Consider the following 15000-nt stretch of genomic DNA (forward strand, 5'->3'; position numbering starts at 1 on the left):
AATTGGGACATTTCTTAAGTTGAATAAAAAAGATAGAATACGCTATTCGGTCATGTATCGACTTAAGGTTTCTTGTCTGATACCTCACATATACGTATTATACGTAAATTAGTTTTGTGAGCTTCTTTATATAATTAGAAATAAAAAGTAATTATAAAAGATAAATCTACTTCGCACTTTGTTGGAAAGAATTAAACATAGTACGTTTCACAATTGGTCAATCTTTAAAATAAATTTATTAAGAAGCGACGGTGGTAGAAGTAATTTTTATCTAAGAAAATAAACAAACTGAAACAAAATAGATTAGGTTTGGAAGACATACTTAAGCTGAATTATCCAAACCCAGATAGAAATCGACATTATCAGACAGATGCCATTTCACATAACGCTTAAGAACATACAGGACTGCTAATGCCAAAAAGGTATTATCACGTGCTGATAAGATGATCCTTTGCAAGACCTTCCTTCCACTGCACCTCCCTTTAGACATATTTCTGGCGTCCAACATCACTGAGCACTCAACGCAGTTGTTCAGACACTGAACAGATTCCAAAACAATTAACGTAAATCACAACATTCATGTTCTTGAAATTATTTCCTCTGAGTACATAGTTAAGAGATTGTAAATGATAGAACATATAAACATCTATTTAAGACAATTGACGACCAAACACTGCCCAAGTAACCGCCATCACTTAGATCATCAACCTGCAAAAAAAAAAAAAAAAAAAAAAAAATTAGGTCACGTTTCAAATATGGAAACATTTTTTTTTCTTCCGTTGTTTCTTTTCTTCCATCTAAGTAAAATAAAATTCGTGCATTAAATTACTTTGCATATTTTCAATTTAAAAAGTCTTCACCAATGATTACGATATATATATATATATATATATATATATATATATATATATATATATATATATATATATATATATATATATATATATATATATATATATATATATATATATATATATATATATATATATATATATATATATATACAGTATATATATTTATATATATATACATACATATATATATATATATATATATATATATATACATATATATATATACATATATATATATATATATATGTGTGTGTGTGTGTAAATATATATATGTATATATATATATATATATATATATATATATATATATATATATATATATATATATATATATATATATATATACTTAATCTATACACTTGAAAAAAAAGTTTTATAAATGTAGCAAAGATTATTTGTTTTAATGAAAATGTAATATTGTACAAATAGTGCTTAATGCAAAGTGAATTTGCTGAAAATAGCCTCACCTTAAACAGAGCTCTCTTTTTGGTTAGGCATTAGGGGAACACTGGCCTCCGGGTCATGGTGGAGAACGTCCCTCCTAAGTGAGTGCCTTCGACCCAAAGTCGAGGAGTGAGCCCAAGTGACATCCTGAGCCATATGTGGGGAGCCCTGGGGATGAGCGCTGTGCGTGGGCACTTGAGGGAGATGGCTGTGGGACGAAGGGATCTGGTGAAGGCTATGTTTAGGGGTGTTATTGGCTGAAGTTATGTGAGGAAATTGGGCGTGGCTGTGGGGATACGGGTTCGGAAAGTGTTTGTGGTCTAGAGTGGTGTAGACCACACCTTGTGTGTCTCTGTGGTGCGAAACAGGAGTTCCTGCTGGGTTGGTGGTTGTCGTGGTGGGACCACAAAGCATCAATTCAGCGTAATTAACGTCACTAGTTCCGGGACATATTTGCTGGAAGAGATCGAACTGACTTCAGTTTCTAACGACAAACTCTTATGCTGTCTAAAAGTAAGTTAGATAAGTCTGTAAAACCGTCCAAAAATACTTACTGCAATGATTATTAGTTACTTGTGACCACAGTATTTGGCTTTAACATTGATATAGGCTATTTCCATCTTCTGTTACCTGAAAGAAAACTATAAAAACTGGAAACAATTCCATCTGACATTGTGGTGATAAAGTTTGATTTGTTTTTATTTCACAGATAAAATGTTATCTGGTCTAGAAAAATTCAAATATTCTCATTAAGGTTCACTCACCTGGTAGTTAGGCTGGCTGTACATGTGAGCAGAACGAGGTAAGGAAGCATACGACGTTGGTAATGCTGAAGAGCTTATCGTATTAACACCTTCGATGTGCCATGAGTCGGAGTCTGCTGGCCGAGGAAAATAATGATATTTTTTAATTATTCAAATGTGGTTTGAATGAGAAAATATGACAATACGATTAGAATGAAGACTGTTTTGCAGCCCGTCTGACTAATGCTAACTTTTTTAGTATTGTCAATTTACAAAGAAAAATCAATTTTTTTTTTTTTTTTGCAGAGAAATGTTAGAGGCCCTAACATAGTTTTATTTTAGAGAATAAACTGTTGTATTGAATGGTTTAAATAGTTTGGTTGGAGCATGGCCAACACATGTAGATGCATATGAATACCAAATTACATAAAGTGAATATAACTCTATCAACAAATATATATATATATATATATATATATATATATATATATATATATATATATATATATATATATATATATATATATATATATATATATATATATATATATAAGTAAAGTAGACAAAAATTCTAGTAAGTCCTCCATAGTATCTGAACCTTTAAAACATGTCTAGTTTCTTTAGATTACCTGATTGGGGAATAACATCCGGATTCTTCTCATCCCCATCCTTTGGGGATGCTGGTGGAGGAGGAACTTCTTTTAGGGAAGTGTTTATGATCTTGGCAGGACACGGGGGTACCTCGTCCACTACTCCGTCGCCGGGATCACGATGACATCCGGACATACCCTGGGGGAGGTGGGCATCGTGCCTATTCCTCCTTCCGAAATGGACTCTGAGAACCACGCAGATTACAATAACCACGATTGTAAGCCCTCCTACGACTCCTGACACTACAGCTAGTATTGGGGTCACGTTTACGCGTTCAGTAGTCAAGTTCCCTTTTGGTGATGGCTTCACCGCAGCTGCACAAAGAAATAAACACCATTTGGAACTGTTAAAACTCTTTTTTATGCATAGAGGTTATAATAAATAATTTTAGCAGCCACAGTGGCCTCTTACGCTTCTTGAATTCCTTGCAATCATTTAGATTCGACTGTTAGACAAGAATCATTCCACGAGTGAAGATGATACTCATTGGAATAAGGTCCAGCTAAAGAAGGTAAACACGTATACCTTTCATCAGGCCTGCATGAGGCAAGCAGGAAGAAGCGAATCCAGATGAGTGAAAGAAGAGAACCTCAGGTTGGATTTCAGAAATATAAGAATAACTGGTAAATGGAGATAAATACATTCTACTTTCAAGCCTTTGTAGCACCTTAACGCAAATGTTTTATTGTCTTTTTGTTGCGTTTTAAACTTTTCATTTGAAGTGTTAATTTTGTTCTTACTCCTATTCCATACTAATATTTCAGTTATTAGTTAAGCTTTCTTGAAAAATCACATTTGCTAAATAGCTATTTTTTCCATAATAAAATTCTAAAATATAAAGATGTAATTGCAAAAAAAAATCATCATAGATAACATCCAAAGATTTATGATAAATAGAATATTATGTAATTTTAACATCTTACAAAGAACTTTTTGTGACAATAGGAAGCAATTCAATAAAATGAAAATAAAAATTTACTTATTTCCAGCAGAAACAAGTTCACTCCTACGCCCATTTTGGGTTCAATGACAGAATCGCTTTACTTACGCGGTATGAATTGTCTGCAACGATTGCAAAAGCAAGTAACTTAATTTAGTGTGCCTCTGCATAATGAAGATACATCTTTTTTATATTGTTTTTGCTGTGTATTAATTATAAATTATGTTTCTAAAAAGGACCAGGAAATTATTGGAGTCATTAGATTATGTTTAAACTACTGGTAGGTTTAAGTAGCTTATGTTTCATGAAAGGCTATTGGATACGTCTCTCAATCTTTTGGCTGAAGTTCGAGCCCGGCTCAAGCCCGATAGTTTCTAGTATTGCCTGAAACAAAGGCGTCCTTTTGAGCTATGGATAGCCGATTTGGGTCAGCCTACAGGTCTACTTGCTCAGCCATGAGCAGCCATTGCCTCGGTCTCCCTGGTCCTAGCTTGTATATATGTATATATGGTATGTCTCTTAGACAAAGACCTCTGCCTGTCATGAACGGTCTTTAATTAATTTGATAACATTAGCAGCAATAACCAGGTTGTTGTTTAATCATAGGCTGTGAATAACTGAATACGAATGGCTGGTAATATGTGATTTAATCTAAAGGGTATTCAATAGGGAAAGACATGACGTTGTTGGCATAACTTTGTTTCCAGGAGAATGTGAACATGGAAAGTCTTATTGAAATGTATTTTAAATGAGTTTCATTATTGAAAATACTGTTATATTTTTGTGAAAATAATATTACAATATGCATAAATGAATTTAGAAAAAGAATGCGTAAACAAATGGTTGCTATATATTGTGTGGCGACATAACAGAAAGTCCAAACTTATGGAAATGAGGACGAGAAGAAAATGAATGGAAGAATCTGTTTATTTTTTGACAAAGAAAAGTTGAGAATTATAAGTTTGAATTGGAGACTATGGAATAACAAGATAACCGTAGGTATAATTACGGAGATGGAGTTTGCAATGATGTTAGTGGGATGAGCATATAAGGAATTAATGGCTTTATTATGGGAAAAGGTCAGGATTGGTATGATGTATCTCGTTATGAAACCAAAACGTCTCTTGGGAGAGTTATCTAGTGGATGGAGGCGATTTGCAAAATTAAATAAGATATTCTTCATGTCCATAGTAATGTTATTTCTAATGAAATCAAAATTTCAAAAATACCGTTTTATTAGTGATACTTCTCTCTCTCTCTCTCTCTCTCTCTCTCTCTCTCTCTCTCTCTCTCTCTCTCTCTCTCTCTCTCTCTCTCTGGTATCATCACAAATCAGATATGATATGCATGTGGTGTTGAATGCCCAGCAGATGGAAGCAAAGATAACTGTTGTGTTACTCTTACCTGTGCGTCGCTCTGCCACATCCTTGATGGTGTACACCTGGAGGTTCACCATTTCGCCTCGTCCTTTTCCATTGGTGGAGTACACAACTCCCATGAACGTCATGCCAGGTGGTAGACCAGATATCGAAAATGTTGGTAGCTGGAAAATGCATTGGCAAATAAAGGAACAACCATAACTTAGGAAAATATTTACTAGTTTCTGGAAATGTATTGTTATTTAATTTAACGATAATTGGACGACGCAAATCAATCCTAGAAACACGTCTCACTTGGGAGATGGTGGGTCAAATTTCAGTGTGGTCAAGAGGCATTCAGTCTCCTGAAAACTTATACTTTTTGTCTGTAATCCGAAAATAGCTGGTCATCTGAAGTGAATGGAAACTAAGATAAAAAAGATATGTGCAACCAGTAACATGTGTATGTATATATATATATATATATATATATATATATATATATATATATATATATGTATGTATGTGTGTGTGTGTGTGTGTGTGTGTGTGTGTGTACAACAACAACTACTTCCGCCGTTCCCAGTACACATCAGGACAAAGACATCAGACATTTCTTAATTCATATGTCTGGTGTCTCGCCAGTTTTTATCACTACGCTGACCACTGTGGATTGGTGATGGTAGGAGATTTTAACCTGATAGCTCATAAAAACAAACCTTATATGAGTGATTCTGGCTAGTACAGCTTGCTGATCATAGCGGCACACAAACTCTTTCGCCTCGTTAAGGTTTCCCCACTTAGATATATGAAAACTGTTGGCACGATGGTGTGATGCAAGATGTAACTCCGAACCATAAAAAGATATCTACCATTGTCATATCCATTATTTACAAGATTAGACTATTTGAATACAATATCCATAAAATGAGATCATAAGTGAGAGGTTATAAATACATTTTTCTGCAAACGGAGAATGGGACCTGACATCTAGTCCAAAAATACATATTGTTTATTAAGGCAACCACTTATGCCAGCATGCATGAAAACTAATTGAAGTTGACCATTAAGTCTCACACAATTGTGTCAATAAAGAGAGCCCCAGGAACAGCCCCGCAAATTTACCGGAGTTGGTCATTTGTATACTCACTCCATTGGTAGTGTTTGCTACCAGCTTATTCGTGAGTGGGTCGTACAATTCCAGAATGAACGTCTGCTCCAAACCCCCGTCGAATCCAGCCACACATCTCACGTTTACCAGCTCCACTGACAAGTTGAATACTGAGCAGTTATGCACTGGATCCGGGATACCTGTAGGAAAAAAATATTCATAGAGAGAGAGAGAGAGAGAGAGAGAGAGAGAGAGAGAGAGAGAGAGAGAGAGAGAGAGAGAGAGAGAGAGAAAATTATATTCTCCTAGGCAAGTCATTCGTCAATGAAAAAAAAAAAAAAAAAAAAAAACAGAAGCAAATTCACCAAAACTGTAAATTTTTATCCATCATATCTCTTTCTACTCCCATGAAATAAAGAACCTCTGATTTAAACTTATTAAAACCGTTGAATTAATCTAAGCTCTGAAAGAACTCATTGTGTACATAAAAAAAACTCCATGAACATTCACTACAAATATTATTCATTTATTCCTGTTAACTTTTCAAAACAACGAGTAAAATACACTTTATCAAACTATTAGCTTCGCATAAGTTGTTTCGGAAATCAACCAACTATATTTGAAGTATTTATGAAGTTTCATAATTATGATTTAATGATGGTGTGATGAATTCTTTAACGTGCTATCTTTTTTAATAACTTTAACACGGCCACAATGTATAAATGATACACAAAATTTCAGATAAATATAAACTGAAAGATCAGGTGGCAAAGTTCTCTAGCTATAAAGTGAATTGGCTAAAAGAAAATCTTATAAAATGGCATCCACTGTTTATAACTTCTAATGATCACAAACGCAATTCCCATTGGAAAATAGTGCAGACATTTCATTGAAAATAATAGTAACAGACATTTGAATGGTATTATAGTAATGTGATGACTGCAGCAATTATCAAATATGCTGATCATTAATTTTGCTGTTTTGCCAGGATTCTTTCTGTATGCGGCTATATATATATACATATATATATATATATATATATATATATATATATATATATATATATATATATATATATATATATATATATATACATATATATTATATATATGTATATATATATATATATATATATATATATATATATATATATATATATACCTTGCTAGGCAGTATATCTTAGCAATCCATGTTTGCCGTATAAGCGGATGAGCACCTTGGTGGAGTAATGGGAGCTTTGGGTGTGGAGAAATGCCCCCCTACATCCGATGAAGTAACTCGTAGGAGAGTGAAAAATTGGGTTTAAGGCTATGGATAAACTGTCTCTACGGCTTTTACTCATGATGCCTGGCGGTTGATCTTAATAAAATTAGTATGGATCGGCAGGGGTCACTTGCATTAATTAGATAGGCACTGTACATCCCAAGGAACTGGCTATCCTTTGATGTATCTTGCTAATGAATCCTCTATGGATTTATTCAACCATGGAAGGAGGAGATGAAAGAATGGCCCCAGTCCCAGGCGTAGCGAGGTGCTAAGAATCTCCCGGTTATTAAATACTAATGAAAAATTGAAAATAGATCATTGAAATGTTAGAACAATGAATCAGATTGGGAAGATTAAGCAAGTGCAGATTGAATTTATGAAATATGGTTTGGATACTTTGACCCTAAGTGAAACACACTGTAAGGGGATTGGTAAGGAAACTTTAGACCAAGGTAATATATATATATATATATATATATATATATATATATATATATATATATATATATATATATATATATATGTGTGTGTGTGTGTGTGTGTATATATATATATATATATATATATATATATATATATATATATATATATATACATATATATATATATATATATGTATATATATATATATATATATATGTATATATATATATATATATATATATATATATATATATATATATATATATATATATATATATGTCTACTCAGGAATATCAGATCGAGTTGGAAGAGAAGGGGTAAGAATGATAATGACACCTACAGCAGAAAAGGCAGAGCTGTAGTAAATTGTTATAAGTAAAGTTCAAATCAAAGCAGTGCAATATGAGAATTATAGTCTGCCATGCCCAACAAATAATGATTCCCCTCCGAAGAAAGGAAAGATGAATACTAGGAAGAACTGCAGAGTGTAATAGATGAGATCCTAGAGTGATATATGAAAATTGTAATTGGCGACTTCAATGCTAAATTTGGAAGTAATAATCAAGGTACAGAGAATGTGATGGGTGTCCAAATAAAAATGGAGCGCATCTCATAAGTTTCTGTTCAGCAAACAATCTTGTCATTGGACGTCCTCTTTTTCAACACAAGAACATTCACAAGTATACATGGACTTCACCATGTGGCGATTACAAAAATCAAATAGATCACCTTGCCATTTTGAAAGAGAGAGGGATGACTCTGAGAAATGTAAGAAGCCATAGAGGTGCAGATATTGATTGTGATCACCAGCTCCTTATTGCCACACTGAGATTAAAACTGAAAGTACCCAACAGAAAGGTATATAGAATACCTATGTTTGATGCAACTAAGCTTTTAGAAGAAGAGCACAGGGAAGCATTTGCAATTGAATGTAAAAATCGATTTGCAGTCTTAGAGACTTTATGAGACGAAGAACAGTCAATTAATGAAGAATGGTGTGATATTAAGAACAAATATCAGTCAGTTGGTAATGAAGTCTTGGGACACGCAGTTACATGGAGAAAGACATGCACTGTTAAACATTTGTATTAAATAAAATGGCAAATGCCTGGCAACATTTATTCTAGGATTTTTATCATTTTAAAACCGGATATATTGACGTGAAAAAAAAAATATTACGGTCACCAACCCTTAAAAGATAATCACAAATTAAGGTAAAATTATGGTCGCCTATATTTTACTGAAATACGGCTGACAACAATATATTTTTACAGGGAATTTCCTATTAAAATTACATGTTTTTCAACATTATGGATAACAAATGATACTTGGGAGACTATAAAAAGGAGACAAAGACAGAAATTGATTGTTGAAATTTTTCAAAAAAGTAATGAAAATTACAAGGTAGAGTATGCTAAGTACTCCATTATTGATAGTGATGTCAAAAGAAAAACCGAGAATAACTGGAGAGAATATTTAGATATTAAAGCAGATAAGGCTAACAAATCTATGAATTCAGGAAGTGGCTATAGTGTAAGAATTGCTCATAGAATTTTAATGAAATCTCGAATGGGGCAAAGAAGTAGAAGTATATACCCATCAAAAAGAGAGATGAACCTGCTATAACAACAGAAGATGAAGAAAGAAAACTTTGGATGGAACACTTTAGTGAGGTATGAATGGGAGATATGAAAGGAACAATTTGATTGATATGCCTGAAGCTAATGAAGACCTTGATGTGCTCATGAATGAATTCAAAGTGTTTGAAATCGAAGCTATCCTCAAAACAATAAACAGACGAAAAACCCATGGATATGATGGGATAACTGCCGAGATTATACTGGCCAAAAATGAAGTGACTCGCAGGCTACTTACAAGATTATTTTGTAGAATGTGGCATGAAGAAGCAAAACCTGATGAATGAGAGTTAGGAGAGTTGTTTAAAATGAAAAAAAAAAAAGAGACCTGACTGATTGCACTAATTACAGAGGCATAACACTTACGTCAGTTGTTATGAAAATATATAATATGCTTATTCTAAAGAGACTGGGGAGAAAGATTTAGAAAAGGTAGAAGTTGCACTGATCAAATTGTCATTTCGTGACAAGTTGTACAGCAATTGTAGAATATAGAAATCCACTTTTGATGGCATTTGTGGACTATGAAAAAGCCTTTGATAGTGAGCACCGGTCAATTTTATGGAGAGTCCTGCATTATTATGGAATTCCTCTTAAATATGTAAATTTGATGAAGTCTGTTCGTGAGCATAGCAAGTGCGAATAAAATGTTAATGGAGTCCTATCAAATGAATTTCAAGTGAACAGCAGAGTACTCTAAGGGAATATGTTGTCATCTATGTTGTTTATCCTCCTCATGGATTTTGTAATGCGTAGAACAGTTAAATATGGTGGAAAAGTATTGGCTTGGATTGGTGATAGAAATTTAGCAGACCTAGAGTATGCTGATGATGTTGTTCTTGTTAGGGGAACATCGCAGGATTTGCAATGCTTGCTTACCCGAATGCATGAAATATCACACAATTGGGGTGAAGATAAATAGAAGAAAGACAGAGATGATGAGAACGAATTATGCAATATAAGATTAAATATCATTGGAAGGAGAAAGGATTAATAAGGTAGAATTATTTCAGTATTTAAAAATTATGATCTCTAATATAGGGTCTATAGAATTGAAGTTTAGTGCAAGATAGAAAAAAAAATCACTCATTGGCTAGGTTAAGTAAAATTTGGAAATGAAATCCACTGAAATTACATCTAAAATTCAGACTATATATCAGTTTAGTGAGATCGGTGTTACTCTACGGACATGAGTCATGGTATGACAATGAAACAATTTCGAATAGATTAAGTAGATTTAAGAACAAAGCCCTCAAAAGGATATTGGGAGTAAAATGGCAGAACAGGGTTAGAAATGATACTAGTTTATAAAAGAAATTACTCCAGCGCCACGGGTGGATAAGGTCATGATGAGGGGTAGATAGAGATGGTTTGGGAGAGGCCAGTAAGAGAATCCAGACTTTAATGTATTAAAATAAATGGCATATTTAAATATGAAAAACACGTCTAAATGGGCAAAATTTATCATTAATCGAATGCCAAGTACAAACATACCAATTACCTACAATGGGGAAGATGTGTCGATTCCAATTCAGAGAAATTGTCATTGACTTTTTATCTTTCTTCGTAGCTAAGTGCTATGTCACTGTTGTTACAAGTTTCCTGGACAACGGTTTGATTCCCGGCCGGTCAGAAGGTATTGTCTTTGAGTGTTTCCACCTAGGGCTCTGATCCCGAGGTCGGTAAGAAAATCCAGACATTAATTATTAATCCCTATTTCGTATGCGGTAAATTTATCGATAGCAATTCATCGACATCAATTCACCGATGAGCAATTAATCGACCAAGCAATTCACCGATTCAACAATTCGTCGATTTACAGAAAAAATAAAAACAAAATTCCGAGGTTTTCCTTTTAAGAAAAACAAAAAATTTTTAAAAAAGCAAATAACCGATTCAACAATTCATCTATTTACAGAAAAACAAAAGTTAAAAATAGCAAAAGTACGAGACCGACGCCGGGTTTAGTGATGTCATACCTCTTGGAGCACTACCAGTCGTCGATTACATGGAGGATATTTAGATAGATCGGCCTGATCGAAGACTAGTACGTCGACCTCCTCAGTTTCCACATGAAATGTGAAATGTGTATCATGCCGTTTTGGAAGATCTACCTAAAACCAACAACTCAGTCGAGAGCTGCTGGCATCGGGGTTTTGAGGCTCAGCTCACATCTTACCATCCTAATATTTGGAAGTTTGTGGAGTGCATCAAACGGGAACAAACATTGAGCAATGCCAAAATTGAACAATATACCTTACAGGACAAGAGCCCCCTTTGAAAAAGCGGAAATACCGTGACTCTGCCAAACAGATAAAAAGAATTGTATTGAACGACGATGTTAGTGAGCCTGTCATTGACTACTCGAGGGGCTTAGCGCATTACATCTCTTTTAATTAGTAAAAAGTTTTCCTTTTAAAATTGAATGAAAAAAATATTTTTTAAAGATATTCATATTTCAAAATTTTTCAAGACATTAGTGTAAATGTTGAACTTATATATTTTAACGTTTTCTTTGAATTTTTTTTTATTTCCATATTCTTTCGCAGATCATAGTTGTATCAAAACAAAAAAGGATTATGTGAATAATAAATTACTTTATCTTTTATTCCTGTAAACTTTTTTTTGACCTCTATTAATTATTATTATTATTATTATTATCATTATTATTATTATTATCATTATTATTATTATTATTATTATTATTATTATCATTATTATTATTATTATTATTATTATTATTAATACAAAAACAAAAAAACTCAGGGCAAAGGACGAAAGCTAAATGACTGAAGTTACAAACAACCCAGTTAAAAAACTAAAAGCAATGCAAATTAAATGACCAAAGTAATCAACTTTTCTTCGAAAGAAAAAATGCCTAGTCAATCGATAAAATGATGAATCGCTGAATTGCTCGGTCGATGAATTGCAAATCGATGAATTGTTGTCAATGAATTGTCGATGAATTGCTATCGATGAATTTTCCTAGACCCGTCCTATTTTAATATGAAACATACGTCTAACTGTGCAAAATTTATCATTAATCGAATGCCATCTATAAACATACCAATAACTAAGTTGGTGAAGATGGGTTGATTTTAATTCTAAGTACAAAAAGCTAACTTCAACAAAAATAAGCACAGAAGAATTGTCATTGACTTTTTATCTTTCTTCGTGCCTAAGTGGTATGTCACTGTTGTTACAAGTTTCCTGGATCATGGTTCGATTCCCGGCCGGTCAGAAGCTACGGTCTTTGAGTGGTTCTGACTAGGGCTCTGATCCCAATGTTGACTAGATAATCCAGACATTATTTTATTAAAATATATGGCTTATTTGAATATGAAAAACACGTCCAAATGTTCAAAATTTATCATTAATCGAATGCCAAGTACAAACAAACCACTTGGCTACGATAGTGAAGATGGGTTGATTTCAATTCTAAGTACAAAAAAAAAACATGAATTTGACAGGGATAGGAACAGAGGAATTGTCATTGACGTTTTATCTTTCTTCGTGGCTAAGTGGTATGTCACTGTTATTACAAGTTTCCTGGACCATGATTGGATTTCCGGCTGGTCAGAAACTATTGTCTTTGAGTGGTTCTGCCTGGGGATCTGATCCCGTGATCGGTAAGATAATCCAAACATTAATGTATCAAAGTATAAGGCTTATTTAAATATATATATATATACTGTATATACATATATATATATATATATATATATATATATATATATATATATATATATACACACACATACATATATATATATATATATATATATATATATATATATATATATATATATATAACTGGGTTCCATAAGGCCCTAGAAGAGTTGGAAGACACAGGCCTAAATGGCTGAGGTCTATGAAGCATGAAGTATATATATATATATATATATATATATATATATATATATATATATATATATATATATATATATATATATATATACATAATTGAATGATCAATTTCGAGTTCTCTGCCATCCTGACATCAATTTCGTTTGTTATAAATAAAAAATAAAAGAACATTCAATTTGAAATCATAGGAACAAAGATGTCCTTATGGCAATTGAAAAGCTTTCAGGAGACCTGCCACCGTTGAGATACTACCAATAGAGAGTTATTGGGTCCTTTGATTGGCCAGACAGTACTACGTTGGATCCTTCTCTCTGGTTATGATTCATTTTCCCTTTGCCTACACATACACCGAATAGTCTGGCCTAGTCTTTACATATTCTTCTGTGTCTTCATACACGTGACAACAATGAGATTACCAAACAATTCTTCTCTCAAGGGGTTAAGTACTGCGCTGTAATTGTTCAGTGGCTACTTTCCTCTTTGTGTGAGTAGAAGAGATTCTTTAGTTATGTTAAGCAGCTCCTCTAGGAGAAGGACACTAAAATATAAAACCATTGTTCTCTAGTCTTGGATTACTGCCACAGCCTCTGTACCATGGTTTTCCACTCTCATGGGCTAGAGTTATCTTGCTTGAGGGTACACTTGGGCACACTATTCAATCTTATTTTTTTTCCTCTTATCTTCTTAAAAATTTTACTGTTTATATATTAAATATTTATTTTAGTGTTGTGACCTTTCTTGGAATACTTTATTTTAATTGTTAATTACTCCTCTTATTTTCTTGTTTCCTTGCCTCACTACGCTATTTTCCCTGTTGTAGCCCCTGGGCTTATACCACCCTGCTTTTACAATTAGGGTTGCAACTTAGCAAGTATTAATAATAATGATAATAATAATAATAATAATAATAATAATAATAATAATAATGATAATAATACAGTGGAACCTCTACTTACGATTGCCTAAACATACGAATTTTCCAACATCCAATGACATATACGATCAAATATTCGACTCGACACCCGTTGTAGTTTCCAACATACGATGTCAAAGTTTCTCGAAGCCTCACAGTTTCTTGGATACTCCGCTAGATGGCAGGATGTTGGGATTAACGCCCATTAGCTTCGTGCCGGTCAGTTCACAGTTCTCCTGCGCATCGTGTGGTTCTCCCATGTTCGGTTCGTAAATCAAAAGTGCTTAATATATTCTTTTGTCACATTTCCTTCTTTATTTTATAATAATGAGTCCTAAGAAGGCTAGTGTGAGTGGTAGAAGTGGTAAAAAAGTCAAAAGGTAATGTTTTCCTTAGAATTAAAACAAGAAATCCTAGAAAAAAATGAGCGTGATCTGCGTATGTGTGATCTGGCTAAACAATATGGCCGGAACATGTCTACAATCTCGATGGTCATCAAGCAAAAGGCAGCCATTAAAGCTGTTAAATCATAAAAGGACCTCACCAACATCTCTAAACGTCGCAGCCCTACTCTGGAAGAGATGGAACGCTGGCGATGCGATATGATCCCTGAAGCGATTATATGTGAGAAGGCCAGCGCTATCTATTGTTACTCGAAGGCGGCAGGCTCTTGGGCTGATGCGGGGGAGAGTTCAACCAATCCTTCAACAGAAGAATTCAAGGCGTCTCACGGTTGGTTCGAGAAATTTAGTTATACGGCATGCGGAGGCTTCAAGTTCAAACACCAATACTT

At 33.6% G+C, this 15000-nt stretch overlaps 1 protein-coding gene across 2 annotated transcripts in view; it reads right to left on the reverse strand.

The window, feature by feature from the left end:
* The window catches only part of LOC137643596 (neural cell adhesion molecule 2-like), a 392266-nt gene that overhangs the window by 479 nt on the left and 376787 nt on the right, over positions 1 to 15000 (reverse strand). The window contains exons 11-16 of one of the 2 annotated variants that reach the window (XM_068376318.1): positions 6141 to 6301; positions 5037 to 5175; positions 2671 to 3006; positions 2063 to 2175; positions 1322 to 1754; positions 1 to 708 (exon numbers count right to left, since the gene is read on the reverse strand). The exon at positions 1 to 708 is cut by the window's left edge and continues 479 nt beyond it. In XM_068376318.1, the coding sequence (XP_068232419.1) occupies positions 1323 to 1754; positions 2063 to 2175; positions 2671 to 3006; positions 5037 to 5175; positions 6141 to 6301 (1181 nt within the window). In that variant the 3' untranslated portion in view covers positions 1 to 708; position 1322. Of the gene's footprint in view, positions 709 to 1321; positions 1755 to 2062; positions 2179 to 2670; positions 3007 to 5036; positions 5176 to 6140; positions 6302 to 15000 lie in introns of both variants that reach the window. The other variant, XM_068376317.1, reaches the window with a different exon arrangement.

The sequence above is a fragment of the Palaemon carinicauda genome, chromosome 7 (genome assembly GCF_036898095.1).
Source record: "Palaemon carinicauda isolate YSFRI2023 chromosome 7, ASM3689809v2, whole genome shotgun sequence".
In the NCBI taxonomy this organism is placed as follows: Eukaryota; Metazoa; Arthropoda; class Malacostraca; order Decapoda; family Palaemonidae; genus Palaemon; species Palaemon carinicauda.